Raw genomic sequence first — 25771 nt, forward strand, 5'->3', positions numbered from 1 at the left:
TCAAAATTTTTTTGTGCTGTTTTTAAAAACTTGTTTCGCTTGTTGTGTAATTTGGGGAGTAACGAAGAAAAAAAAGCTACAGCTTAATTTTGGGGGAACAAAAGAAGTAGTAAACGGTATGACAAAGAAACTGTTAAAGATGCTGTATTGCTCTGCTCGATACTGCTGATAGCACACAAACGCTGTTTGACAGAACTAGTATGTAGTAGTGACAGTCTGGTGATGATCAATACCTATAATATGTAATGTTAAGAGTAAAATAGAAGGTGTAAAGTAACATCTGAGTAACTCTACATGATATATTTTGGTTTTTTGATAATATTCTTGTGGCAGTCATTACTTTTTTGCTAGGACAAAGACGGTAGCGTCGCTGTCACGTGATGTAACTCTACATAAATCAGCTGCCTCAGTTGGGGTAAGGATTCGCAGAAGATACGTACGTATATATGATTTTTGTTTTGTGCTTGTAGAGGATAGTTTACGTGTGTTATCGAGCTCACTTATCGTTTAATTCAAGGTCAAGGTTTATATATTTGATGATTTTTCAGATGGAATGACTTTAACATGGGGGAGTTTAAAGTCACTTTATCATTGACATTTAGATACTTAATTTTGAGATTTAAAACCCTTCATTTTAGAAGAGCTAATTTAAATGTTATCTTTTTTGCCATTTGGGTGTAAATTAAAATTGATCATCGGTAAATGATCTGAAAGATATTAATAGATTTTTTGCAACTTTTGCTTTGTGTTTCCTGTTTAGTGGTGCCTGTCCAATGGTACATTATTATATAATCCAAGTGACTAAATTTTGTTTTATCGGCTTGAGAAAACTTGGGAAGGAACTCCGGAGAAGATATTGCAAGGCTATAGTTATAATAAAACATATATCGTAATTAATTATCTAAACATACTGAACTGTACATGCAACTTAAATACATTTTAAATAAAAGAACTATAACAATTAATTTTTTTGTTACTCACGCCGATGAAAGTCATCGCGTTCGTAGAGTTAAGGCTTGTGGTGATTACAGATAGCTCAATTTAGTTTGATGGTCAACGCCATTTCATAAAACCTTCTTAAAAATCGTAATCATTGTATAATAAGATGTTAGTTCAGTAATCTTTAAGTCAACGGGGTGAAAGTTCTGTCTAAAAGACGAGAGCAGACACAAAGAAAACAACCACAGCACGTAGCGCACTCTTGGAGTGTATAATTGATATAGCAGAACCTTCGTATGGTTGAGCGGGGATTGTAGGACCGCTAGATGGGGTTCCTGTAGGAGGAGCACCTCCGCCAGGTTGTCTTGGTGGAGCACCGCCGCCAGGTTGTCTTGGTGGAGCACCTCCGCTTGGTGGAGCACCGCCGCCAGGTTGTCTTGGTGGAGCACCTCCGCTTGGTGGAGCACCGCCGCCAGGTTGTCTTGGTGGAGCACCTCCGCTTGGTGGAGCACCTCCGCCAGGTTGTCTTGGTGGAGCACCTCCGCTTGGTGGAGCACCGCCGCTTGGTGGAGCACCGCCGCTTGGTGGAGCACCTCCGCTTGGTGGAGCACCTCCGCTTGGTGGAGCACCGCCGCTTGGTGGAGGAGCGACGCATGGCGGAGCACCGTCTGCTGGTGAACCTTCTGGTTGTGAGTCACATGGAGGGGAGCCGCCACTTGGTGGAACACCACCAGTAGCTTCAGGTGGAACACCGCCAGTAGCTTCAGGTGGTGGTGGAACACCGCCAGTAGCTTCAGGTGGTGGTGGAACACCGCCAGTAGCTTCAGGTGGTGGTGGAACATCGCCAGTAGCTTCAGGTGGAACACCGCCAGTAGCTTCAGGTGGAATTGAAACTGCAGGTGTTAGAATTTCAACAATATCCTCTACTGTTTCTGAACCATTTTCATCAGTTACTGTGGTTTCAATGGTTTCAGTGGTCACAAATGCACCAGTCCAAGGTGTAGTGATGGTCACGGTTGCTGGCTCTCCTGGTTCTCCTGGAACTTCAGGAGTGAATATCTCAACAACCTCCTCCACAGTTTCGGAGCCATTAGCATCAGTTACTGTGGTTTCAATGGTTTCAGTGGTCACAAATGCGCCAGTCCAAGGTGTAGTGATGGTCACGGTTGCTGGCTCTGCTGGCTCTCCTGGAACTTCAGGAACTTCAGGAGTGAAGATCTCAACAACCTCCTCCACAGTTTCGGAGCCATTAGCATCAGTTATTGTCGTTTCAGTTGTTTCGGTGATCACAAATGTGCCGGTCCAAGGTGCAGTGATGGTCACGGTTGCTGGCTCTCCTGGTTCTCCTGGAACTTCAGGAGTGAATATCTCAACAACCTCCTCCACAGTTTCGGAGCCATTAGCATCAGTTACTGTGGTTTCAATGGTTTCAGTGGTCACAAATGCGCCAGTCCAAGGTGTAGTGATGGTCACGGTTGCTGGCTCTGCTGGCTCTCCTGGAACTTCAGGAACTTCAGGAGTGAAGATCTCAACAACCTCCTCCACAGTTTCGGAGCCATTAGCATCAGTTATTGTCGTTTCAGTTGTTTCAGTAGTCACGAAAGCGCCGGTCCAAGGTGCAGTGATGGTCACGGTTGCTGGCTCTCCTGGTTCTCCTGGAACTTCAGGAGTGAAGATCTCAACAACTTCCTCCACTGTCTGAGAACCATTTTCATCAATTAGTGTACTTGCAATCGTTTCACTAGTCACAAATGTGCCGGTCCAAGGTGTAGTGATAGTTACGGTTGCTGGCTCTCCTGGAATACCGCCACTTGCTTCAGTTGGAACCGAGCCCGTAGGTGTAACAACATAATAAGTAGTTCCTACAGTCTCAACACCATCCTCACCAGTCATAGTACCTACTTCAGTCAAAGTAGTTGTAGTAAAGCTTCCAGTCCAAGGATTGGTGACTGCAGTCTCGAAAACACCGGTTGGAGTAGCAACGAAGTAAGTTGTCTCGACAGTCTCAACACCATCTGCACCAGTTATAGTACCTACACCAGTGGAGGTGGTGGATGTGAAACTGCTGTCCCATGGACTGGTGACAGTAGTCTCGAAAACACCGGTTGGAGTAGCAACGAAGTATGTGGTTCCTACAGTCTCAACACCATCCTCACCAGTCATAGTACCTACTTCAGTCAAAGTAGTTGTAGTAAAGCTTCCAGTCCAAGGATTGGTGACTGCAGTCTCGAAAACACCGGTTGGAGTAGCAACGAAGTAAGTTGTCTCGACAGTCTCAACACCGTCGGTTCCAGTCACAGTACCCACGCCAGTAGATGTAGTGGATGTGAAACTACTGTCCCATGGACTGGTAACAGTAGTCTCTAGAACACCGGTTGGAGTAGCAACGAAGTATGTAGTCTCGACAGTCTCAACACCGTCGGTTCCAGTCACAGTACCCACGCCAGTAGATGTGGTGGATGTGAAGCTGCTGTCCCATGGACTGGTAACAGTAGTCTCTAGAACACCGGTTGGAGTAGCAACGAAGTATGTAGTCTCGACAGTCTCAACACCGTCGGTTCCAGTCACAGTACCCACGCCAGTAGATGTAGTGGATGTGAAGCTGCTGTCCCATGGACTGGTAACAGTAGTCTCTAGAACACCGGTTGGAGTAGCAACGAAGTACGTTGTCTCGACAGTCTCAACACCGTCGGTACCAGTTATAGTACCCACGCCAGTAGATGTGGTGGATGTGAAACTACTGTCCCATGGACTGGTAACAGTAGTCTCTAGAACACCGGTTGGAGTAGCAACGAAGTATGTAGTCTCGACAGTCTCAACACCGTCGGTTCCAGTCACAGTACCCACGCCAGTAGATGTAGTGGATGTGAAGCTGCTGTCCCATGGACTGGTAACTGTGGTCTCTAGAACACCGGTTGGAGTAGCAACGAAGTATGTAGTCTCGACAGTCTCAACACCGTCGGTTCCAGTCACAGTACCCACGCCAGTAGATGTGGTGGATGTGAAGCTGCTGTCCCATGGACTGGTAACTGTGGTCTCTAGAACACCGGTTGGAGTAGCAACGAAGTACGTTGTCTCGACAGTCTCAACACCGTCGGTACCAGTTATAGTACCCACGCCAGTAGACGTAGTCGAGGTGAAGCTGCTGTCCCATGGACTGGTAACTGTGGTCTCTAGAACACCGGTTGGAGTAGCAACGAAGTAAGTTGTCTCGACAGTCTCAACACCGTCGGTTCCAGTCACAGTACCCACGCCAGTAGACGTTGTTGAGGTGAAGCTGCTGTCCCATGGACTAGTAACTGTGGTCTCTAAAGCAGCTGTTGGTGTCGCAACGAAGTATGTAGTCTCAACAGTCTCAATACCATCAGTACCGGTTACTGTGGCAACACCAGTAGACGTAGTCGAGGTGAAGCTGCTGTCCCATGGGCTAGTAACTGTGGTCTCTAAAGCAGCTGTTGGTGTCGCAACGAAGTATGTAGTCTCAACAGTCTCAATACCATCAGTACCGGTTACTGTGGCAACACCAGTAGACGTAGTCGAGGTGAAGCTGCTGTCCCATGGGCTAGTAACTGTGGTCTCTAAAGCAGCTGTTGGTGTCGCAACGAAGTATGTAGTCTCAACAGTCTCGATACCATCAGTACCAGTCACAGTGGCAACACCAGTTGAGGTGGTTGAGGTGAAACTACTGTCCCAGGGACTAGTCACTGTAGTAGTTGCTTCTGCAGTAGGGGTAGCGACATAGTAGGTAGTCTCAACAGTTTCTATGCCATCGGTACCAGTCACAGTTCCCACATCCGTAGATGTGGTGGATGTGAAACTACTGCCCCAGGGACTAGTCACCGTAGTAGATATTGCTGCAGTAGGGGTAGCGACATAGTATGTAGTCTCAACAGTTTCTATGCCGTCGGTACCAGTCACAGTTCCCACATCCGTAGATGTGGTGGAAGTGAAACTACTGTCCCAGGGACTAGTCACTGTAGTAGATACCTCTGCCGTAGGAGTAACAACGTAGAAGGTTGTCTCAATCGTTTCAACACCATCAGTACCTGTTACTGTTGCAACAGCAGTCGAAGTGGTTGTAGTGAATGAACCGGTCCAGCCGGTTGTAGTCGTCTGTGTAGCTTGAGGATAAGGTGTGTTAACTACCACTACCTGTCCAGTAGTTATGATGTTAAATGAATTAGTATAAGTGGACAAAGTCGTATATGCAGTCGTAGTGACTGAACCATCATATGGAGATGTGGTGGTTGCGATTTCTTCGGAGCATGGCTCTGGCTGGTCTGGGAATTGATAAATAGCATCTTCAAAAACTTCATGTCTGATACCATTAGGATCAGTATAAGTAAATCTAATTCCAGCCCAGTTATTCGTATTAACATAAAATAATCTTATAGGATAGTATGCCCCTGCTCTCAAAAATGCTGTTGTACTTGCAATACCTTCGGGCTGATCTCTTGCCCACAACGCGTTAATTTGAAATTCCGTGGGGTTATTAGCCGCGCCTTCTTGACAACAACCAAAGGCAGCATCTCCACCTAAAGACACAACAGCATAGTCATCAACATAATCAAGAGTAAAAGTGTACACTCCGGTCTCTGGAGCTCTGAAATAACCTGTTGCTAAGTAAGCAAAGTTCGATATATAGAAAGTTCTTGGAAAATTATAGTTAGGCGGCAAATTACCTTCAACCATCTCACGTCCACGACCCAGTTCAAATTGATTTATAAAGGTCAAGTTCGTGACTCCGCTAGCGGAACCCAACTCCTGGTTATTTGCATATCCCCCATTGAGGTATTCTGGGGTAAGATATGTAACTCTATCTGGAACTCCTCGATTCCGGTTATTATCATATGAAGTAAACGGATAATCATAAAATCTAATGTCAAAACCTTGACTTCCTGTCGCTGTGCCGCTAGGTTCACATCCGGGTAAGAATTGCATTTGCTGCGACGCAACGGATGCGATCCATAACGACAATAAAAGAAGAATAGACCTCATTTTGGCTCTTCTAAACCTAGTTTCTGAAATTGGCCTCTTTTACGCTTCTGGAGTCTTGACAGTGGTTGTTTAAAGATCTAAGGGCTTTTTTGGCTGATTTTACTTTATTTATAAACTAATGAATACTTTTTAAGATACCCTAATCATTAAATCCTTGTGCACACGATTATTGACTAACATTAGGTTTGATAATCTTCGTCTACTTTTGACCGAAAGTAGTCAATCTTCAACCGACTGCAGTCTTTCTGTGCTGGGTATGCCATGTCAGTATTACGAAAGAGCTTGTACGTAATCTAGAATGGTTATAGGAGACAAAAATAACAATTAAGGCACCCCTAATTCAGGGCCCATTTTCTAAAAGTATTGTTCTCCAAGCTAGTCCTATTGCTTTAACTTGACTTCTGTCATCTAAGACAATAAGAGCCTATTTCTTTTTCTCCTTTGGGACCAACAGTTGCCTAATTCTTTTGTTCGTCTGTTGATCATTGCAGATTGTTGCAGATTGTTGCATTTGTACTGCAGATTATCTCGGAGTAGAAAACTGACCCGCAAAGAACGATTCTCCCAGAAAAAGTCAGAGAGTGACTAATTTACGTAATTCAACCTTTATAAAATTTACAGTTTCCTTAGCAATGAGCAAAATATTTCAAAACTTCGAGTTATTGCACAGTTATGCTCCCTAATTATACGGATTTAATAATTAAACGCAACCCGATTTACCACTTCCTCGAGGCGGATTCGAGCCGGAAACACAGTATGCCGCTCGTTTTTGGTGTGTTGTTACGTTGTACGAATATCTTCGAAAATCCCTTTTTGTTCCAGTAAGGAGGTTTTTAAGCCTGAAATTTAATAAACGCCATGAATTACTCCCGGGTATAAACCTTAATCCCTCTACACTTCAAAAACCAGACTTTTTTCGTACTTGCTTTTTAGTAACTGGAGAATTGCAAATTTTCAATAATTGTTGCAAACAATATTATATACTCATGCAGAACAGAAACTGTTATAGATAGAAATATTAAAAAGTTAGTTATATTAGGTTAATATCATTAGTATGGCTGTAAAAATAGTTGGCCATAGGGCGTATAAGGCAGACCCATATTGTCCCGAAAATACTTTACAAGCCTATGATAGAGCGTATGAAGCTAAAGTTGACATAATCGAAACCGATATCCAGTTAACAGCAGACGGTGTGGTTGTCATCAGCCATGATATGGACACGGCTCGAATGTATAATGAAGGGCATGTGATTAGCCAAAGCAATTGGTCTTCTTTGAAGGCCCTTCATATTAAAGGTAACGTGGACATAACCATGCCGAGCTTAAAGGACTCGTTGGAATGGTTGACTAAGCATGATAACGTGACCTTGATGATAGACATCAAGCCCACGAATAGTAAGGTGATTATTGCGAAAGCAATTTCTGACATGATGGCGGTTGTGAATGATATCGAGTACTGGCGGAAGCGGATCATTTTTGGGTTATGGGACGTCAGTTGGTATGAGTTCGGTGTTGTCACGGGGGCTTTTAAGAGCTTTCGAGTGTTGAGCATTGGGATTTCTATGAAGTCGATTCAGGAGTTTATTGATTACTCCAAGAAGTTAAATGAGCCTGTTTATAAGCTATACGGAATTAGTCTACACTTTGTCGGTACTTGGTCCGATACTTTCCAAGAAAAATGGCTGCCTATCCTAAAAGAAAATAACTTGAAGCTATTCCTCTGGACAGTTAATAAAGATATTGATGTTAAGTACGTTTCAGCTCTACCAGTGGATGGAATTGTTACTGACAACCCAGTCAACATGCGGGAATCCGTGAAAAAATGGACAGCAAATCCTGTCCCATTTTCTGCTCCACCTGCAAAATCCAAAGAGGGAATACGCTTCTATTGCTACCTTACTATCTACAAACTCGTCGTTCGTCTAGTTTTTTCACCCTGGGCTAACTATAAAGTACTCCGCAGTTACTCGATAGCTTCCTTATTTATGGCCTTCTTAAGGAGAGTACACTTTATTTAAAGACTACGGGGGCCATAAAACTTATGATACCATGTGGCGACATACGAAGATAGTTTTTATACATTCACTGCTCTTACAATCATATATTTTACTTATAATCCTATATAACGTCATATTACACGGCATGTCCTAGAGACTTAAATTGTCGACTCTTATAATAACGGACACAAAATACACGACTACGAGTTAATAAAACGCGGAAGGAAGAGCATTACCAGAAGCTGAAGCTGTGTCGGAAGGTAACTTTAATATAGGACTTTCAGTTCGATTGTTGGCCCAGAGACCTATTCTGTGTATTTGATTTGCCTTTTTTCTACGGCGACCGCCTCCTGAAACGATCATTGTATTACATGCATAAACAAGTTCTCTCTGCTTTCATAAACTTATATTGACGGTCAGTTCTGCTACTTGATATAAATCTGAAAGATATTTGTTTCTGCTTCCTTACCGGATCACTGCCATCTTTAGTACCCTACGTCTTTTTACCTTTTTCACTATTGCACGTGAACTCCATCTGTATTATGATTGATATCCATACTAATATTAAGCGACTAAAAAGCCATATTCAGTTAGCAGATTTGGATAGTACCACCAATAACGGCTGGAAAGAACTTATACCGATAGTGAAGAACAATTCTATTGAAGTTTCTATTACTGACGACAATTCTGGTCATAAAAGTCACAATCCGAACAAACGTTTAGTTAGGGACTTAAAATCTCAATATTTATCGAATAACATTCAAATTTCGAGCTCACCAATAGAATATAGGACTTGTAACGATTGCGGAAGGCCTATTTCGTACGCTGCCTTAATTGACCACCTACATAATTACTGTGTGGGTAAGGAAAAGGGTGCAGGCAAAGGAACGACAAACTCGAAAAGTACTTCTCGTGAAATGTCTCCCGTTAAAGTCAAGAAGATGAAGCGAAGTAATTCTATTGATCTGGAGTTAAGCCCATCGAAGAAGCAACGCAAATCTGCTATTGCGGGAGTCAAGAAGCAGAGGAAAGTAAAACAAAGAAATCCGACTGAACCACATTTAGTAGATCTAGATAAACAATGCGGAGTGGAATTGCCTGACCGTGGAGTTTGTGGGAGATCCTTAACCTGTAAGTCCCATTCCATGGGATCCAAACGAGCTGTTCAAGGTCGAACTAAGCCGTTTGATGTACTCCTTGCTGAATATCAAAAGAAGAATCATATAAAAAACCCTGGCAAAGGCACACGCACGAAGGTTCAAAACTCCAACCCACAGCAGCAGCATATCCAGAAACAAAAGCAGCAGGAAAAAGAAGTGGAACAGAATACACCTATAATATCACCGGAAGAGGAAACAACCCAAGTATTGAATGGAGTTTCGCGATCGTTTCCTTTGCCATTGGAATCAAACGTCTTAACATCTGCTCAAACAAGAACCAAATACTTCAGGATGAGAGAAATGTTGGCTTCATCTTTCTCAGTGCGTCCTGGCTACAGTACCCCAGGATATGGCGCAATACATTCGAGGGTGGGATGTATAGACATTGACAGAACTACTGACTACACCTTCCGCATTCGTGTTCCACAGTTAATCAACCAGACATCAATGCAGAATTCGAGTCAACAGTTCCAAGCAATGCAGCAAAGTAGACTGAAACAACATCAGCCTCAACAAGTTACCCCCGGACAACAAGTACCTTCACAGATGATACAAAACTCTCAAATATCTCAAGCATCAATTCAACAACCCTCAAAAGTGCAACCGCACTCTCGTTCACAGCAAGAGCAAGCCTTCTCATCTCAACAACAGCGGCTACTTGGTCAGAAATCACCTACGATGGGATCCCTTACGGATCATAGTTCTGTGCCGCCGCACATGCGCTTTGATCTTAGCAGTGGGTCACAGAACCAGCATGAAAAAACTATGACACCTAAGGACATACAAGGGCAGCAGTTCTTAATGCAACAACAGCAAAGACTGCAACAAAGGAAGAAATTAGAAGATGCTAGCGTACAGCTAGATAATGCTTCAAGACTTATGCAAGGTAGTCCAATAAATGGTACTACTGGAAACATAGATAGTGGTAGTATCGGCTCTTCAGTAAATGTAAACGGCCAAGGTAGAGTAAACATCGGTTTAATCAACGGGTTAGAGGGCGGAATTAGTTAGGTTTTAATTCTAAATATAAAATTAAAGCATACATTTTACTTATCAGTATCGCCTTCTGTTGTTTCCTTTTATATTATCTCACAACTTCAAGAACTACGCATACGGTAAAGAAGATGCAAAGATCCAGTAAACACCGGGCACGTAATGGCCACTAGCGATGAAGAGCGTCGCAATCAACAGGAATACAGTAGACGATAGCGGGAATATGTACAAAATAGATTTATGGATGAGGAAGTTTAATGCGATTGTCGTTAACACTGCAAGAAGACTGATTCTTCTTTCATTTAGCAGCATCTTTTCGATATTAACCAGGAAAGACTCAACCATAGCGTCCCTAGAAAACTTCTCATAAACATGCTGAGGGTTATTCTCCTTAAAAAAGCTAGGATTTTTAATGTTAAATTCAACTGATTCATCAATGGCAGCTGCCCACTTAGCAGATTCCGGAGGCCTTAACCAACCAGTAGCCGTTTTGAGATTTGCAGAATCTTGTTTTACAGATATCACTGTCTCTAGTGGTCCTCCATTATTAACGGCAAGCACGGGTTTTCCATGTTTCATGGCTTCCAAAGGAACTATTCCAAAATGTTCAAATGAAGGTGTATAAAGTAACATTTCAGTGTTTTGTAATAGTAGATCTTTTAATGATCCCGATACTGATGTTATAAACAATACTTTACTCTCTGTGAGATCAGTAGGGAGGTTAAAATCTTCAGGGGTTTTAGAGTATTGAGGATATGATATAGTTGAGTACTTCATACCCAACTTTTTAACGACTGTTTGAAGTTCCTCTAAATACTCCACATTCTCAGTAACTCTTTTGTCATAACCACCACAAACCAACAACTTACTTCTTTTATCTTTCCCTTGATTAGAATAATGGAACGATTCAATTGCTAATTCAATATTCTTCTTCCTTTCAAAACGGTTTATACTCAAATAGTACCTACTATTAGGACCAATTATCTTACTTAACAATTTCTCATCCTCTGGTAATACAGACGTTTGTTCCATACTTACACAGGGGTAAACCACATTTGGATTAATTTTAACCATATTTAACACCTTAAAGAATATTGATCTAGTGAATTGCGAGTTGACAACAACAAAATCACTGAAGCTCATAGAAACTTGTTCAATTAAATCGAAAGGTAATCGGTACAACTTCTTCAACAAACTTGTCCTAGTCGCTAATAACTGATCTGGAAAATGACAGTAGAACAAGATCCTAGCCTTGGATAGAATATGTAGAAATGGAACACATGTTGACAGCTGATCAACGATAAATATATCATGTTTGTTAATAACACCTGTAAACGCTAGCTTCAAGACCAATACTAGCTGCCTCAGAGTTGCAAATAGAATAAAAAATCTACCAAATAACTGAGTTGGAAGGAAGTCGCCCGCCACAACAACTTTCACTTGCTCTTTCTTGATTTCGTCAAAACAATGCTCTTTATCACAATGGCTTGTATAAATTGTTACGTCATGGCCACACTCTTGAAGTCCTAAAGCAGCATCAACAACTAGACGTTCGGCCCCTCCAATGCCTAGGTCTGGATGTATGAAAGCAATGTTCAAATTGTCTTTTACCTTACGAGCCATCTTAAACTCGATGTCGTGATGTGTTAATAGTCTTGTTCGGATTTGGAATCTAAGTACGTAAACTATAAAAAAATCTTCTACTATGACAACTACGATAAAGTTTTCAAGTAAAACTCAAGTTTATCGTTAAGTCTATTATCGTAGACATCACTTGCTTTCAGGAATCTGATTATATTGTAACTGAAACTTTTGATCTATTAATTACCAATGACGGCTTAATTTAGATATTTTACTTACCGACCAAACCTAACGATCATAACTAAAGTATATGACTTAAGGAAGGTATTGTATACTTAATTGCAACACATTAATTGTGTGAATTATGCTACGGTGACTTCCTTATTGGCGTTCTTTTTCTTTCTGTAGAACCTAACATTACCTGGCGCAAAACCACCATTTCCAAACAAAGCCCATTCTGGAGTTTTGGCCATGTAGTCCGTGTTTGTAAATGGCTCTCCGGATTTTAGTAACTCGAAGAATCTTTCAAAGTCAATGTGAGTATACCAACCATCTTCTTTCTTGAATTTCGTGTCAGCAATTAATATGGTGTTTGAATGAGCATGTTCCGCTGCTACGTCATAGTTCAAGTAGCGCTTTTGGAGCTCCGAGGTTAAGCATTTCACAAATTTTACACATTCTTCATTGAATGGGATATTTTGCATGGTTAATGGGTTACCGTTGCCGTCGGAAGAACCACAAAACGTTGCACCCTTAACCTCAATGAAGCATGGGCGAGCTTTCATGACTAGATCCACATAAGCGCTTGCATCTGCCATGTTAAAACCTTTTAATAGCGTCAGCCTGAAAACCGTCCTTTGATGCGACTGTGTGGTGCGCAGAATTTCCAAGCATCGTAGCATTCTCTCCCAAAAGTCACTGAATAGTGGCCGATCGATTTTCTTTAGCTCTTGTTTAGTTGGAGCATCAATTGAGATATATAACTGAGTGACCTTACCCAAATTTTCTAACTGTTCGGGATGCTGGGCATTGCATACCAGGAAACTTGAAATATGCTTTTCATGCAACAGTTTTACGAATCTGTTGATATACGGATACATGATAGGCTCACCAACCAAAGACAAAGCACAGTGGGCAACTTTAAAGGCCAGCGCAAATCTTTCTGCCACAACGTTAGGCACACCTCTCATCTGTTTTATTTTCGAATAATGAGCCTGAAGAGCGTTTTCTAATATATAATCTGGTTCATCAACTTCCCATCTCCAATTCTTAGCCACAGGATTGGTGCCGTGTCTCCAACAGAACACGCACTTAGAAGAACATGCTAAAGAGGTAGTGAGCTCCATGCACCTACTGGAAACAATATTGAACAGAGAGTGCTTGTAACACGAACCCCTGCCTCGCAAATCGCTTTTCGTCCATCTACAGATTTTAACACCAGAATGCGAACCTACAATAGCGTATCCCTGCTTTACCAAGTTCTTGTAGGTTGGTCCATCTTTAGCCACCATTTTCTTTAACTCTGAAGACTGCTTTACATCACCGGAGCCACCGATATCTTCGAGATCAACCAGGGAGTCATCTGCAGCATCAATATCCTGGTTTTCTTTATCATCAACACTTTCATCATACTCATACAATATAGGCTCATCATCTTTTAGCGTCTCTGCTAAAAGTTCTGCCCATTCTTCTACCTTTGGATCACCTCCAAACTTCACACACACCCTTCCAAGAGGATATATTCTTCTACCACCTAATTTCGCTATCCATTCATCGACATCTTTTGCTTGGTAGCAAAATTTCTCCGGCCAAGATTCAGAATCTCCAACACCCAAAACCGTATACCCAACAAGTTTCGATAGTGGGTATTTATCGATCCTGAAGTCATTGAAGTTCTCCTGCATCGTTTCCAAGAAGTAATCCAAGGGCGAGTCACTGTCGTAAGAGGGCACAACAAAAATATATAGAGCAGCTTCATCGGGCACATCCACAAAGTAGCTATTCAGGTCATCAATCTCATCCAAATTCATCAATAAAGGTTCTTTTTCAAGCTTTTCAAGCTTTTTTAAGATCTCAACGACACGGCGGGCAGACCTTGATGCCATACCTTGTAGCGAACTGTAGAAAACATAAACCTGCGAAGCTAAAAGTTTTTCCTTAGAAATAGTCAAGGCCTGTTTAACTAATCCGTCAGCCTTCTTCACACTCTTTTGACCAGATATAAGTTTCGGAACTTTTTTCACCTTAGCGGATCCACCCCCAGGAGCCTTAAATGCATTGGTAAAGTCAATAGCAATTGGATAAGAGCTTTCATCCACGTTATTCTTTTTAATTTCAACCGATTTTCCACCTTTAGACTTACAAGCACCTCCACAACATCCTTTAGTCTTTTTCTTCGAACCATCTACAGCATTGGTAGAACCACAGCCGCCAGATTTTCCAGAACAGCACGAGCTTTTTTCGCCCGTAGTTTTAACCTTGGTTACCTCGTCTATACCTGCCTTCATCATCTCCCTATGAGCCATCATGTAAATTAATACAAACGCGACAGCAATACTTAATCTACCACCATTGAAGAAGTAAGTAGCTGCGACACCAACTACAACAACGCGGTTAGGCAACCTAGACAACTTTAGCCACTCATCATACATTACAAAGGGTTATTAAGGCTTTATTAACGTACTTTAAAGTCTATAAAGTGAGTATCAGTCAATATTGTTTCTAATAGACCCAACTTTAATCTTTTAAACTATGTGGAGAAGAGTGGTGAAAAATTTCTACATATAAAATTCCCCCCATCTATTAGCTAGATGGAAAAAAAGATCTACATCCGCCTTTAACTATAACAGTTTCTTCCTTAGAAGTTCTGAAGTAAGAGGAATGATCAAGGAAGTCTATAGCTTTATACAGGTGAGCCTTCGATATTGCTTTGCTTCCTGATGGGAACCATAGAGCGTACTTTTTGTCTATGGTAGTTTGTCTCTTTTCATCGATCTCGCCTGGTCCTAAGGTAGTAGGAGAGACAATGAAATTTATATAGTCCTCAAGAACCCATCTGAGCCTTTTATGTGCCTGAGAAATGTCTTCACTTGAGCGGATTAGTATCCAGAGCATTAATATATCGTCATAGCTCTCAAATTCAATATCTGATTGAAAGTAGGTAGCCAAATCGTCGTTTAGGAATTGGCTGTCATACTTAGCTATAGTGCTGAAAGTGACTAGATTTACTTTGTTCTCGAGCTGTAGGGGTCTTTCCCAGTCTTTTATGACTTTTATTGAATGCTTGAGTATATTAATTTGGTTTTTACGATATATTGCGGCACATTTCGCTCTATATGGATTAACTTGCGGAAGTTCATAAGTTATTGTATTAGCTGCAATGCGTTCAACCCGTTGCTTTAACAGATCTTGCAGAGTCTGCATACTCTGCAAGATGCACCTTAGCGACATAGAGTCTTCATTATTCTTGGCTTCTTGGAATGCAAACACATGCAAAAGATCCTTGAGTGCTTGTGGATTTCCTTTGTTGACCAAAAATAGAATGCCATTGTTATAGTCTTCGAGCTGTTTTTTGTTTAGAGGCTTGGCTGCTTCAAAAGCATAGGTTGTGTAGTCATCTAATCTTGGCAAGTTAAGACCTGCTTCCAGCATTTGCTGTACCATAGGCAATGGAGGCCGTAATTTAAGTGCAACACAATCAAACAAATTGTCCTCGATAACAAAACCGTAACTGAGCAACAACTCTTCATTGCTCTTTCCGCCGTAGTTGTTCAGCACTTCTTGTCCAGCCTCAACTGGCTCCAGCTTTTTAAACTGGAAATTCCCTCCTGCACCAGACCACTCTATTTTAGAGTGGTAGTCATGGTTTAAAAGGTCCAAGATAGGAAGCAACACGACATTAGAATCATCACAGGTAGGGTCCAGCAACTTTTCAGGGAAAGCTCTGGATGTTAGAATCAAATGCGCCCATAGAAATGCCCGGAATGAATACCAGGGCACGGCTTCTTGGGCGGAGCGCTCCAAGTATGCGCGACGGACCTCTTCGTTACACCGTATCTCATCCTCGAACATGCCTAATTCAACATGAATTCTGCGCCATTCATCAACTATATCGTAAAACTTTTCCTCAGTGGCACTCCCTAAATTTGTACCATTTAATAGCTCCAATTCACTTACATTCCATTGCAATGGAGAATTTACCTCGTCAGGCAGACAATTCAAATAAAATCCAAACTTTGAGCGCAATTCTTCCCCATCAACCACGACAACCTCGTCGTGATATTTTAGTTTGCAAAGAAGTAATTTAAGCCATGAGTTTAAATCCACATCCTTATTAAAATGCTTCCGTGCTAGACTATTGGATATTATTAGGCTTTTTGGCAGGGAAAACTTGGCATCTACCAACAGTGATGAAGCAACTGCAACAATACCTTTATCTGAAGTATACTGAAATTCGACATTGGGTAATTCCACTCCGTTAACTTTACCCCACTCTAGCAACTTATTCAATTTCACTTCAGTCATGTTTTTACTTTGTTGAACACAGTTAACTAACTGGAGTCTCATCGCAGACACGGAATTTTTTCTTCTTCTGTAGTTCCGATAATAAGCATTTTAAAGATACCAAATAAACACAGCTATAAGCCATTGCTATGGCCGCTCTAAAGTGGATTGTTTGGTCCTATTTAATCTTCATATGAACTACTATATATCTCTTTTTAGTTTAGTTTACCGCGCGCAATGGCGCGTAGGTTTGAGTAATGCCCTAAAGTCTTGACAACATGAAATTAATTTTAGATATCTCAATCCTAGTACTTGTAGATGTAATATTACACAACAGAAAGATCATAAAAAGACCAATTATAATAATAATGGATAGCGACACGCTCCCTGCAAAAGGTCCGAGGCGCAATTCCCTAAAGCAGCGGAACATGCTGCTCAGTATGAGATTGAACCATGACGCTTCACTGGTTAACCCAACTCCGAAAGGGCGTACCAGAGCGCAAGACAGAGTTAGCAAGAATAATAACCAAGTAAAATCGCCTGTTAGTAGGAATAATGGAACAGTTGTTAGGAAAGAAGTGCAAGAAAATACAGAAGCTCGAGTTGGCACTCCTAACGTCCAGAAAAATAGGTCAGGAATTCACAGGGTTCTAAGGAACGCAAGACCTAAACTTCAAAGTTTAAAGCTAGCGGATTTCGAGTTTGGAAAAACTTTGGGGAAGGGCAAGTTTGGAAAGGTATATTGTGTTAAGCACCTTCCTAGTGGGTTTATATGTGCCTTGAAGGCCATGGAAAAGAAGGAGATAATGCAGTATAACATCGAAAAACAATTTAGGCGGGAAGTTGAGATACAAGCATCTTTACGACATCCAAATCTGACGCAATTGTATGGCTATTTTCACGATGAAAAACGTGTCTATCTGGTTATGGAATACTTGGTTAATGGTGAACTGTACAAACAATTGAAAGGTCGCTCCCATTTTAGCGATGTTGTAGCATCTTACTATGTTTACCAGATGGCAGATGCATTGGATTATATGCATGAAAGAAATATTTTACACAGGGATCTCAAGCCTGAGAATATAATAATTGGCTTCAGCAATACAATCAAGTTGACTGATTTCGGCTGGAGTGTCATAAATAACAAGGGTTCTAAACGAAAGACTCTCTGCGGAACGGTTGATTACCTATCACCAGAATTAATAAAATCTCGAGAATATGACGAGCAGGTGGATGTTTGGGCACTAGGAGTGCTGACATTTGAACTTCTTGTTGGCTCGCCGCCATTTGAGGAGGAATCCAAGGAATTGACTTACAAAAGAATTCTAAAACGGGATTTGGTCTTCCCAGATCATGTAACACCAGAAGCACGGCATTTAATTAGTAGACTGCTGGAATACGATCCTGCTAACAGAATTCCTTTGAAAGATGTGAAAACTCATCCTTGGGTGTTAAAAAATAAGCAGTATTGGTGACAATAATGTACAAGAGGTAATATTAAATTTACAGCCTTCTATAATTTACATAGCTCAAGAATGAATTCTCTATTGTAAGACGATATTTTTCTTCACGATAGATGGCAAACCCTTCGCCCAAGATTTTGCCTTTTTGTCTGCGATGAGGTAAACAGTTCCAGATTGGTTCATCCTACCAGTTCTTCCTACCCGGTGTACCAAGTCAACTGCCTTATCTGGAATATCATACAAGATAACATGGTTGACTTCTTTGAAGTTCATACCACGGGCAAGCAAATCTGTCGTGACCAGTACTTTCACCGGCGTTGCCATTTCTTCATCTTCACGCGGTTCATTGTTGTACTTCATCGAGATATTAGATTTCGTTATTTTAATTTCAGATTTTGGCGTACTGCTCTGTTTCTCTATAACGGGCACCTTCGCAGCCTCGTTAAATTCCTTTAATATGGCCAGCCTTTCATCAACGGTATCCGCACTACTTATTCCCTTAACATCGTGCCCGTACTTTGTCCTTAGTGTTTCAACAAGAGTTCCCACCGACTTCTTCTCATTAACAAACACGATACATCTCTTGTCTCGTTTGGTCGTATTGGACATCATGATTGCATATAATGTTTGAGCCAGAGCTTTTATTTTAGAGCCCTTGTAGGGATTTAGCGAGGCATCAATGAACCTAACTTTTGAACTTTTGTTAATCTTGTGAAGATTTGGAGAAATTGAGAGATTTAGGGTGGGAAATAACTTGTCCATAGCCTTTTCAAATTCCGCTGGTATTGTTGCACTGCAAAATACCAGATGGTTAGCATTTTGCATCAGCTTGATAGCCTTGTAAGTATCCTCAACCCATGATTGATCCATTAAAGTATCAGCCTCATCCATTACAACAAACTTAGCCTGTGAAAGAAACCTATCTGGACGATTGATCATTCTGATATTGAACAAGCTTAGAATCTTTCCTGGTGTGGTGACCATAATGTCAATCCTATTTTTCAAAGCGTCCAATAACACGGGGTAAGGAGTGCCACTATCCCACTTGAAGGTATTTAAACCTAATGGTGTGTTCAATTTAGATATTGTACCGTACACTTGCTCAACCAACTCGTGGGTAGGAACTAGAATGATGGCTCGTATAATCGCTTTGTTCTTTATCTGCTCCCACATCTCCGGAAACTCGTTCTCCTGGCGCTTTAGGTAATCTACTAAAGGGAAAATGTAAGCCATAGTTTTACCAGACCCTGTTTCCGCCGCCAACATGTGTACTTGTAGTTTTGGATCCATTAGTTTCTTCGAAATTTTTTGGATTGCTGTCACTTGAATAGGAGTGGGTTTAATATCTTCAATAGGTATCTTATCGCATTCACTGTCAACTTTAGAGGTATTGACAGACTTATTAAGAATTGTTTCCCCGGCTATCAGCTCTTTTAACTTTGTCCTAACATCGGGAAGTAGTTTCAACTGCTCAAACGTCGTAATTTTGCTAACCAAATTTTTACTATGGGTAAGCAAGTGCTCTTTATTTACAGCTAATCCACCAAACTTACCATATTGGAATGGTTTAGGAGCCAATGTGTCCTTATTTTTCACCTTTTTATGTTTAGCATTGGTCTTTAACGTCCGTATACCGAATTTATTATACGTTCTAGATATATTATACGGGTGCAAAGACCTCAAAAACAAATTTAACATAGCTTTTAGAAGAACGGAAAGTGCCCCTATAACGCTTATGCAGAAACTTCTTATGGTATAAAATACTTCTGTTAGTTGTGGCGATGAGCTGATTTAGGCTGAAGATTATTCAAGGCATTAGGTACGATTTTTAAAACTTTTCATCATTTGGTAATCATCAACTTTATAGTAACAAGAACTAAGCTACAATTACTCGATAAATAAGGTAATTGACCTTTCTGCTCTCTATCATATACCATGACCAACAAGGATTTATGCTCACTATTGAAAGATCTTGATGTTTATAGTGAAAACAATGAGCAATCTAAAATTTCAAATGCATGTCTAAAGTTGTTAAATATGGGGTGTTCTAACGCAGAAGATGTGTTGAAAAAGTGCATTATAGCACTAGTCAAGCAAGATCAGTACCAAAATATCCCAAAATTATTTGAGCAATATAGTGAGTTTGCGAATGATGTCGAGAAGTTTGGCTTATTAAAGTTGTATACGTATTATAGATCAAACTCTGTTGAATTATTTGAGAAGTTGTGGCACGAACTTGTACCTAATACCGAGGAACTTTTGCAAAACGATAGTTTTACCGGTAGCGATAGGGCTTTGCTGCATGTTCGTGCACAGTTTTGCTATAAGACAAGAAATTATAGGGAATCTTTAGCAATCTACCAGGCTTTGTCTCGAACGAATCAGGACCAATATGACAGTGGTTTTGAACTTGCATGTAATGAACTTGCTGCACTTAGCGTCCTATCTGATGTCCCTGTTAGTAGTGGAATAGACGTCCCATCGTATGAGCTGCTTTTAAACGAGGCAATTGCTCACTCCTTAGCAAATAACCTCGATGAAGCCTTACAAGTATTGGAGAGAGCTTCAGGCTTGGCTAGTGCAGAGGGTGATGAGTCAAACCTGCAATTGATTATGCTTCAAATTGCCTACGTTAAGCAACGGTTGGGCCAGAACAAAGAAAGTAAGAGAATCCTGTTAAAGTTGCTCACAGAAGTGCCTAGTTCTTCCTCATTGGTGCCAATTATCAAAACAAATTTGAAATCTATGGAAGAACTCTCAAAGTATGATAGCAAGTGCAACCTGCCCCTAGTACTGCGTGAACTCGATGTGAAACGCATAACCTCCATGAATGCTGAGAAATACTCGCCTTATCAATGGGACCAATTGCAAAGCAATATAATCCTATTGAAGCTGTTTAGTAATGCGTCCATCAAGTCAAAAAGCAACATGTTATCACAAGCTATTTCCAAATACTCCACTTTGATAGACAATGTTGCTCTAGAACCATACAAGGTACAGGCCAAGAGGTTGTTCAGGTTCATGGTGAAAACTATCGCTGGAAATAGTTTAAACAACAAGACCTTTGGACTATTGCTCATTTCAATGCAGTTACAGCTTAAGGTGAAAAATTTGAACTCTGCGATAATACTAGGAGAGCAATACTGGAATAAATTGATTGAATCTTCTACTATGAACCAACAAGCTCGAGTTATTTCTTATATCCTTTTGTCAATGTATGAGATAGGCTATAGATCACACTCAACACAGCTGCATCTTGACCGAGTAGTTGAGACATTCTCCATAGAAGCGGCTGGAGAGGTTTACGAATTCTGGAAGTTCATTGGCTTCACGCTACTCGGCCACCGCAGGCTAGAAGATGCGAAGAAAATATTTTCTGCTCTTATCAACGTGCAGCCATCCGATAGGCTCGTTCGTATAGTGGCTAACGATGATGATTTTGCAATCGCTTTTGAAGACAGTTCCAATATTGAAGATCTAGTAGCAGATGTAGATGTTGAAGATTTGATCAAGAAGGGTTGTACACCATTTATCACAAACCAGAAGTCAGTAAAAGCGTCTCTGAATAAAGTTACCAAGAAGAAGAGAGTGTCTAAGAACAAGTTGCCCCAAAACTTCGACCCAAACAGAACACCAGACCCAGAAAGATGGTTACCCTTAAAGGACAGGACAAACTACAAGCAAAAGAAGAAACTCACTAAGATTACACAAGGAGGTGCAATGAATAAGAAAATAGAACAAAGTCTTGACATTACGAAACAAAAGAAGGGTAAGGGAAAGAAAGCTTGATTTATTCATCACGAGTACACATGAAAAAAAACTAGGGCCATCTAGGCACCGAATCGTTTCCAACTTGTTGTATATATTATTTGATGACTATTGCATATTAAATGCATTTATAAACCAATGTACCTCTCTTCTATTTCATTGCATACATAATATATTCTGCATCATATCCGTTTCTAGGTAAACAGGGTATCCTCATCCCTTAGATACTCACCAATATCAGCTTGTCTAAAAGCAACAATACCAGTTGGCTGGAGATCTCTAGCCTGAGATGTGCTCTTGGCACTTACTCCAAACCCTAGAGGAATATCATTCATAGAAAATACAATCACACCCATATGCTCAGGAATATCATCCGACATTTTTCCTACATGTGCTTTCAAAACATGATTACCATACAAAAATGGCATTTCTCCATTAGGCTTAACCCAAATCTTATATTTAGCGTAACGTGCCAGTACAGTTAGAGATGTAATGTGCAACTTAAACTTCCCTGTCTTAGTAAACTTCCCTAAGCAAATACCTAAAGACATTAAATTTGGCCTAGCAACACTTGTAGCAAAATTTGCAACATTCTGAGGAACATAATAAACTCTATCCTTTTGTAATCTGAAAACATGTGGTTGTTCTTTGTTATCAACTAAGAATGAAATATTCCTGCCAATGTATGACGCAAGTTTTTCAAACAGGACCTTCGTCTCATCCTCTGTCAATTGCCTCATATCAATGCCTGATGTTTAAATCTTATTTTGATAGGCTTGCAAAGAGTTTTGAAGCTGCTATATAGCGTGTTAAATTTTAGTTCAGCTCATCTCATCGCAAGTTTTAATTTGGTTGAAAAATTTTTGACGATATAAAAAGAAATTTTTGAATAAAGCTAACATAAATGAGCAAGTTAATTTACAAAGAAACGGCCCATTTTCAGATACTTGGGCTTCGATTGCAAGTCAATTAGGGATATTAGCACATTCGATTACTATTTGATTCTTCTATATTTTGTATTTTCCGTCCCATTCGCTTTGTTTCACTACTTTGATGAAAAATTTAGTACTGTCCATTCTTAACTACTACATAGAAATAAATTGATTCTTGGTGTAACACATAAGCTTCTAAAGTGACACAACTATATCCAGTGATTCATTAATGTCTTCACCTAATGCTATAGCATCATATGATGATGATCAGCCTTCAGAGGATACTTATAAGAGAGGAGCCAAGTATAAGCAGAACAAAGCTAGGAAAGCAGATTATGATACATCTAAACCCAAGAAAAAAGTCCATACTGAGCAAGGTACGTCAGCGACTATAGCAGTACCAGCAGCAGACAATGATAAGGAACCAAGGCAGCCTAAGAGAAAAGTTGCAGTAATGCTAGGATACTGCGGCACAGGTTATCATGGAATGCAGTATAATCCGCCAAATGCTACCATTGAAGCTGAATTGTTTGACGCTTTTGTGAGAGCTGGTGCAATTTCGAAGGCTAACTCAAGTGATCTGAAGAAAAATGGCTTTATGCGTGCAGCACGGACTGATAAAGGTGTTCATGCCGGTGGTAACGTGATCTCTTTGAAGCTAATCATTGAAGACCAAGATATTAAAGACAAGATTAACGAGCAACTCCCACCAGGGATAAGAATTTGGGGCATCAGTCGCGTTAATAAGGCGTTCGACTGTAGGAAGCTGTGTAGCTCCAGATGGTACGAGTACCTGCTTCCCACGTACTCGCTTATTGGCCCAAAACCTAATAGCCATCTCTTCCGAACTATTGAGGAAAGTAAGATTGAGCTTCCAGGAGTCCTAGACGAAGACCAAGAATCATCGGAATTTTGGAAGGCCTTTCAAGATGCTGTTGACAAGGCATTTACACCCCAGGAACTCGAGGACATAAATAACTATGTTCCTCCAAGCAAGGAAGAGTTTGACGAGAATAGCTCAATCTATAGAAAGGTTAAGGAATACAAGCAGCTAGAAAATGCTCACCGGAGAGCTTACAGGATCTCACTTGCAAAGTTAGAGAAGTTCCGCCAAAGTATGCAACAGTATCTTGGCGCTCACAACTTTCACAATTTTACATTGGGTAAGGACTACAAAGACCCTAGTGCTATCAGATTTATCAAAGAAGTCACTGTATCTGAACCATTTGTTATTGGCGATATGAAGACAGAATGGATTTCAATTAAGATTCACGGCCAGTCGTTCATGCTGCACCAGATCCGTAAAATGATTTCTATGGCTACTTTGATCACTCGTTGCGGCTGCCCAGTAGAACGTATCAGCCAAGCGTATGGGCCGCCTAAGATTAACATTCCGAAGGCTCCAGCTTTGGGGTTGCTGTTGGAAAGTCCAGTCTATGAAGGCTACAACAAGAAATTGCAGGAGTTTGGGTACGATCCAATAGACTTTACTAAGTACCAAAAAGAGATAGATGCCTTCAAGATGGTGAATATATACGATAAGATATATTCAGAGGAGATCCAGGAAAACGTGTTTAACGCTTTCTTTTGCTACATTGACGCTTTTAACCAAGTCACCGGTGCCCAGGGCGACGAAGATTCCAACAGCAATCCATCCAAAGTGCAGAGGTGCATCTTTGATTTCTTGACAGCAAGAGGAATTCCAACTGAAGTTGTCGAGAAGAAACGAGAAATCACGCCAACTAAGTCATCCGAAAATGAGTCTGCTGTTACAGAGGTACAGATTGACTCGGAATCTAAGCCTGAGGTATCCACCGAACCGACGTTGTCCACAAAAGATTCTAAAATTGAGCCCGAAAATAGTAACGAAGAGTGATTCAATGAATGTAATATATAGTACACTAAAATTATGCTTGTAGACGATATTGAACTTTTTACCTTTTAACCTTTTTCTATTTAATACTGACACAACCTACGTCTGTATTTTTTCTAAACATCGCTTTGTTCAGTTAACTGAAAAAAATTTTTCGTAATTCAATAACTCATGCGAAGTTTAAAGAAGCGACACATAAGAAGCTAAAGTAGTTGAAGTAACTCTCAGATTTGTAATGTTTGGCCATCAGGTTAGATGCTTATCAACTAAACCGTTGTTTGCGGCTGCGGGTAAGAAAGTTAGTCAGAAACCAGGCTATCTTAAGAATAATGGGCCTGCTCCACCAAAAAAAGGAAACTCAAATGCTATGACCCAGAATTGGAAACGAGTCATAGCAACCTCAAAATTCAACTCTAATGCGGAATCTGTATCTTTGCCAAAATTAGATCTGGATAATATCAAAGATGAAGTGGTCACCTACACTGATAAACAATATAACTTCCTTCGCCGTCTGGGATCTTTCAAAATGGATCAGTTTCATGAGTTATTTCAAAGGCCAATCGTTTTAACAACTAAGAGGATAACAGAGAGGTTTTTGCAAGAACTGGAATCATCGACGACTAAAAGATTCATTATTACTGGTGAGCCAGGTGTGGGGAAATCCACGTTATTAGCACAAGTACATGTACATGCACTAAAAAAGGGAGCTATAGTACTAGAATTTCCTTATCCCGAATTATTTACTAGTGGTAGAAACGACTTTTTCTATGATGGCACCAAATATATTCAACCAACGTACTTGAAGATATTACTGACTAAGTTGCGTGACGCTAACGATCGCTCTATTCTCGCTTCCCTTAAGCTAAAAAACAGTTACAGGTTCCCTGTTGTTTCAGGTCGGGATGGTGTAGTTACGCATACAGCAAAGTTAGATGCAGGGACGAGCACACTTCTACAACTGGTGTCTGTCAATACTGAATCAAAAAGCAGGGGTAAACTATTTGCAGCTGTGTTTACTGAGCTTGTCTCACAGAACTATGTGCCTGTTTATTTCACTGTTGATAACTTTTCCAGGATCTCATCTTCTCCATATACCTACTACAAAAATGCCATCAACCAATATGTTCATCTTTTACAATTTCAAGTTGCTAAGACAATCTTTAACCTTGTTGGTGGCAAAGTCCAGGCACAACATAAGGACAGTTGCGTCATCGTGGCAAATTCAGGCGTCGATAGAGTTACTAGGACTCTTAACGTTGCTACAGAAAAAGATGAAGAAGAAGTTTCATACATGCTTCCTCAACATTACGATCCACTAATTGCCAACTACCTACAGCAAGGTGGAATCACTGAATTCAGAGTCCCTAAACTTAATAAAACAGAACTAGGCACTTTGCTTCAGTTTTACTCTAAAAGTAAAATACTGAGGGAAACATATTCAAGTCAAAAGTCTATGGACCAGATAGTGGACGAACAATACTTTATTAGTGGAAACGGTAACCCTAGAGAGTTACTAAAAAGCATTACCCTGAATCCAAAATAGTGTGTAGATTAAGTCCTTTTAC

The 25771-nt window shown here is 40.7% G+C and overlaps 12 protein-coding genes across 12 annotated transcripts; 6 read left to right on the top strand and 6 right to left on the bottom strand.

Moving 5' to 3' along the window:
• Positions 1-1149: 1149 nt before the first annotated feature.
• On the bottom strand, positions 1150-5937 carry AW171_hschr53316 (HER087Cp; the record flags this gene model as incomplete). The annotated part of the gene is made up of 1 exon (XM_018132873.1): positions 1150-5937. The coding sequence occupies one exon, from the start codon at positions 5935-5937 to the stop codon at positions 1150-1152; it is 4788 nt and encodes a 1595-aa protein (XP_017988362.1).
• Positions 5938-6991: 1054 nt separating this feature from the next.
• On the top strand, positions 6992-7954 carry PGC1 (phosphatidylglycerol phospholipase; the record flags this gene model as incomplete). The annotated part of the gene is made up of 1 exon (XM_018132874.1): positions 6992-7954. One exon carries the CDS (start codon positions 6992-6994, stop codon positions 7952-7954), a length of 963 nt encoding a protein of 320 aa, XP_017988363.1.
• A 521-nt stretch (positions 7955-8475) lies between these two features.
• On the top strand, positions 8476-10104 carry SGF73 (deubiquitination module subunit SGF73; the record flags this gene model as incomplete). Its single annotated transcript, XM_018132875.1, has 1 exon — positions 8476-10104. One exon carries the CDS (start codon positions 8476-8478, stop codon positions 10102-10104), a length of 1629 nt encoding a protein of 542 aa, XP_017988364.1.
• A 93-nt stretch (positions 10105-10197) lies between these two features.
• ALG2 (GDP-Man:Man(1)GlcNAc(2)-PP-dolichol alpha-1,3-mannosyltransferase) lies at positions 10198-11709 on the bottom strand (the record flags this gene model as incomplete). The annotated part of the gene is made up of 1 exon (XM_018132876.1): positions 10198-11709. One exon carries the CDS (start codon positions 11707-11709, stop codon positions 10198-10200), a length of 1512 nt encoding a protein of 503 aa, XP_017988365.1.
• Positions 11710-12029: 320 nt separating this feature from the next.
• On the bottom strand, positions 12030-14318 carry TYW1 (putative tRNA 4-demethylwyosine synthase; the record flags this gene model as incomplete). The annotated part of the gene is made up of 1 exon (XM_018132877.1): positions 12030-14318. One exon carries the CDS (start codon positions 14316-14318, stop codon positions 12030-12032), a length of 2289 nt encoding a protein of 762 aa, XP_017988366.1.
• Positions 14319-14469: 151 nt separating this feature from the next.
• RKM1 (protein-lysine N-methyltransferase) lies at positions 14470-16191 on the bottom strand (the record flags this gene model as incomplete). Its single annotated transcript, XM_018132878.1, has 1 exon — positions 14470-16191. One exon carries the CDS (start codon positions 16189-16191, stop codon positions 14470-14472), a length of 1722 nt encoding a protein of 573 aa, XP_017988367.1.
• Positions 16192-16538: 347 nt separating this feature from the next.
• Positions 16539-17645, top strand: IPL1 (aurora kinase; the record flags this gene model as incomplete). The annotated part of the gene is made up of 1 exon (XM_018132879.1): positions 16539-17645. The coding sequence occupies one exon, from the start codon at positions 16539-16541 to the stop codon at positions 17643-17645; it is 1107 nt and encodes a 368-aa protein (XP_017988368.1).
• Positions 17646-17714: 69 nt separating this feature from the next.
• On the bottom strand, positions 17715-19331 carry MRH4 (ATP-dependent RNA helicase; the record flags this gene model as incomplete). The annotated part of the gene is made up of 1 exon (XM_018132880.1): positions 17715-19331. One exon carries the CDS (start codon positions 19329-19331, stop codon positions 17715-17717), a length of 1617 nt encoding a protein of 538 aa, XP_017988369.1.
• A 237-nt stretch (positions 19332-19568) lies between these two features.
• Positions 19569-21422, top strand: SRP72 (signal recognition particle subunit SRP72; the record flags this gene model as incomplete). Its single annotated transcript, XM_018132881.1, has 1 exon — positions 19569-21422. The coding sequence occupies one exon, from the start codon at positions 19569-19571 to the stop codon at positions 21420-21422; it is 1854 nt and encodes a 617-aa protein (XP_017988370.1).
• A 173-nt stretch (positions 21423-21595) lies between these two features.
• Positions 21596-22141, bottom strand: NIP7 (ribosome biosynthesis protein NIP7; the record flags this gene model as incomplete). The annotated part of the gene is made up of 1 exon (XM_018132882.1): positions 21596-22141. The coding sequence occupies one exon, from the start codon at positions 22139-22141 to the stop codon at positions 21596-21598; it is 546 nt and encodes a 181-aa protein (XP_017988371.1).
• A 421-nt stretch (positions 22142-22562) lies between these two features.
• On the top strand, positions 22563-24209 carry PUS1 (pseudouridine synthase PUS1; the record flags this gene model as incomplete). Its single annotated transcript, XM_018132883.1, has 1 exon — positions 22563-24209. The coding sequence occupies one exon, from the start codon at positions 22563-22565 to the stop codon at positions 24207-24209; it is 1647 nt and encodes a 548-aa protein (XP_017988372.1).
• A 232-nt stretch (positions 24210-24441) lies between these two features.
• RSM23 (mitochondrial 37S ribosomal protein mS29) lies at positions 24442-25749 on the top strand (the record flags this gene model as incomplete). The annotated part of the gene is made up of 1 exon (XM_018132884.1): positions 24442-25749. The coding sequence occupies one exon, from the start codon at positions 24442-24444 to the stop codon at positions 25747-25749; it is 1308 nt and encodes a 435-aa protein (XP_017988373.1).
• Between the last annotated feature and the right edge of the window lie 22 nt (positions 25750-25771).

Source organism: Eremothecium sinecaudum, chromosome V (assembly GCF_001548555.1).
Source record: "Eremothecium sinecaudum strain ATCC 58844 chromosome V, complete sequence".
NCBI lineage: Eukaryota > Fungi > Ascomycota > Saccharomycetes > Saccharomycetales > Saccharomycetaceae > Eremothecium > Eremothecium sinecaudum.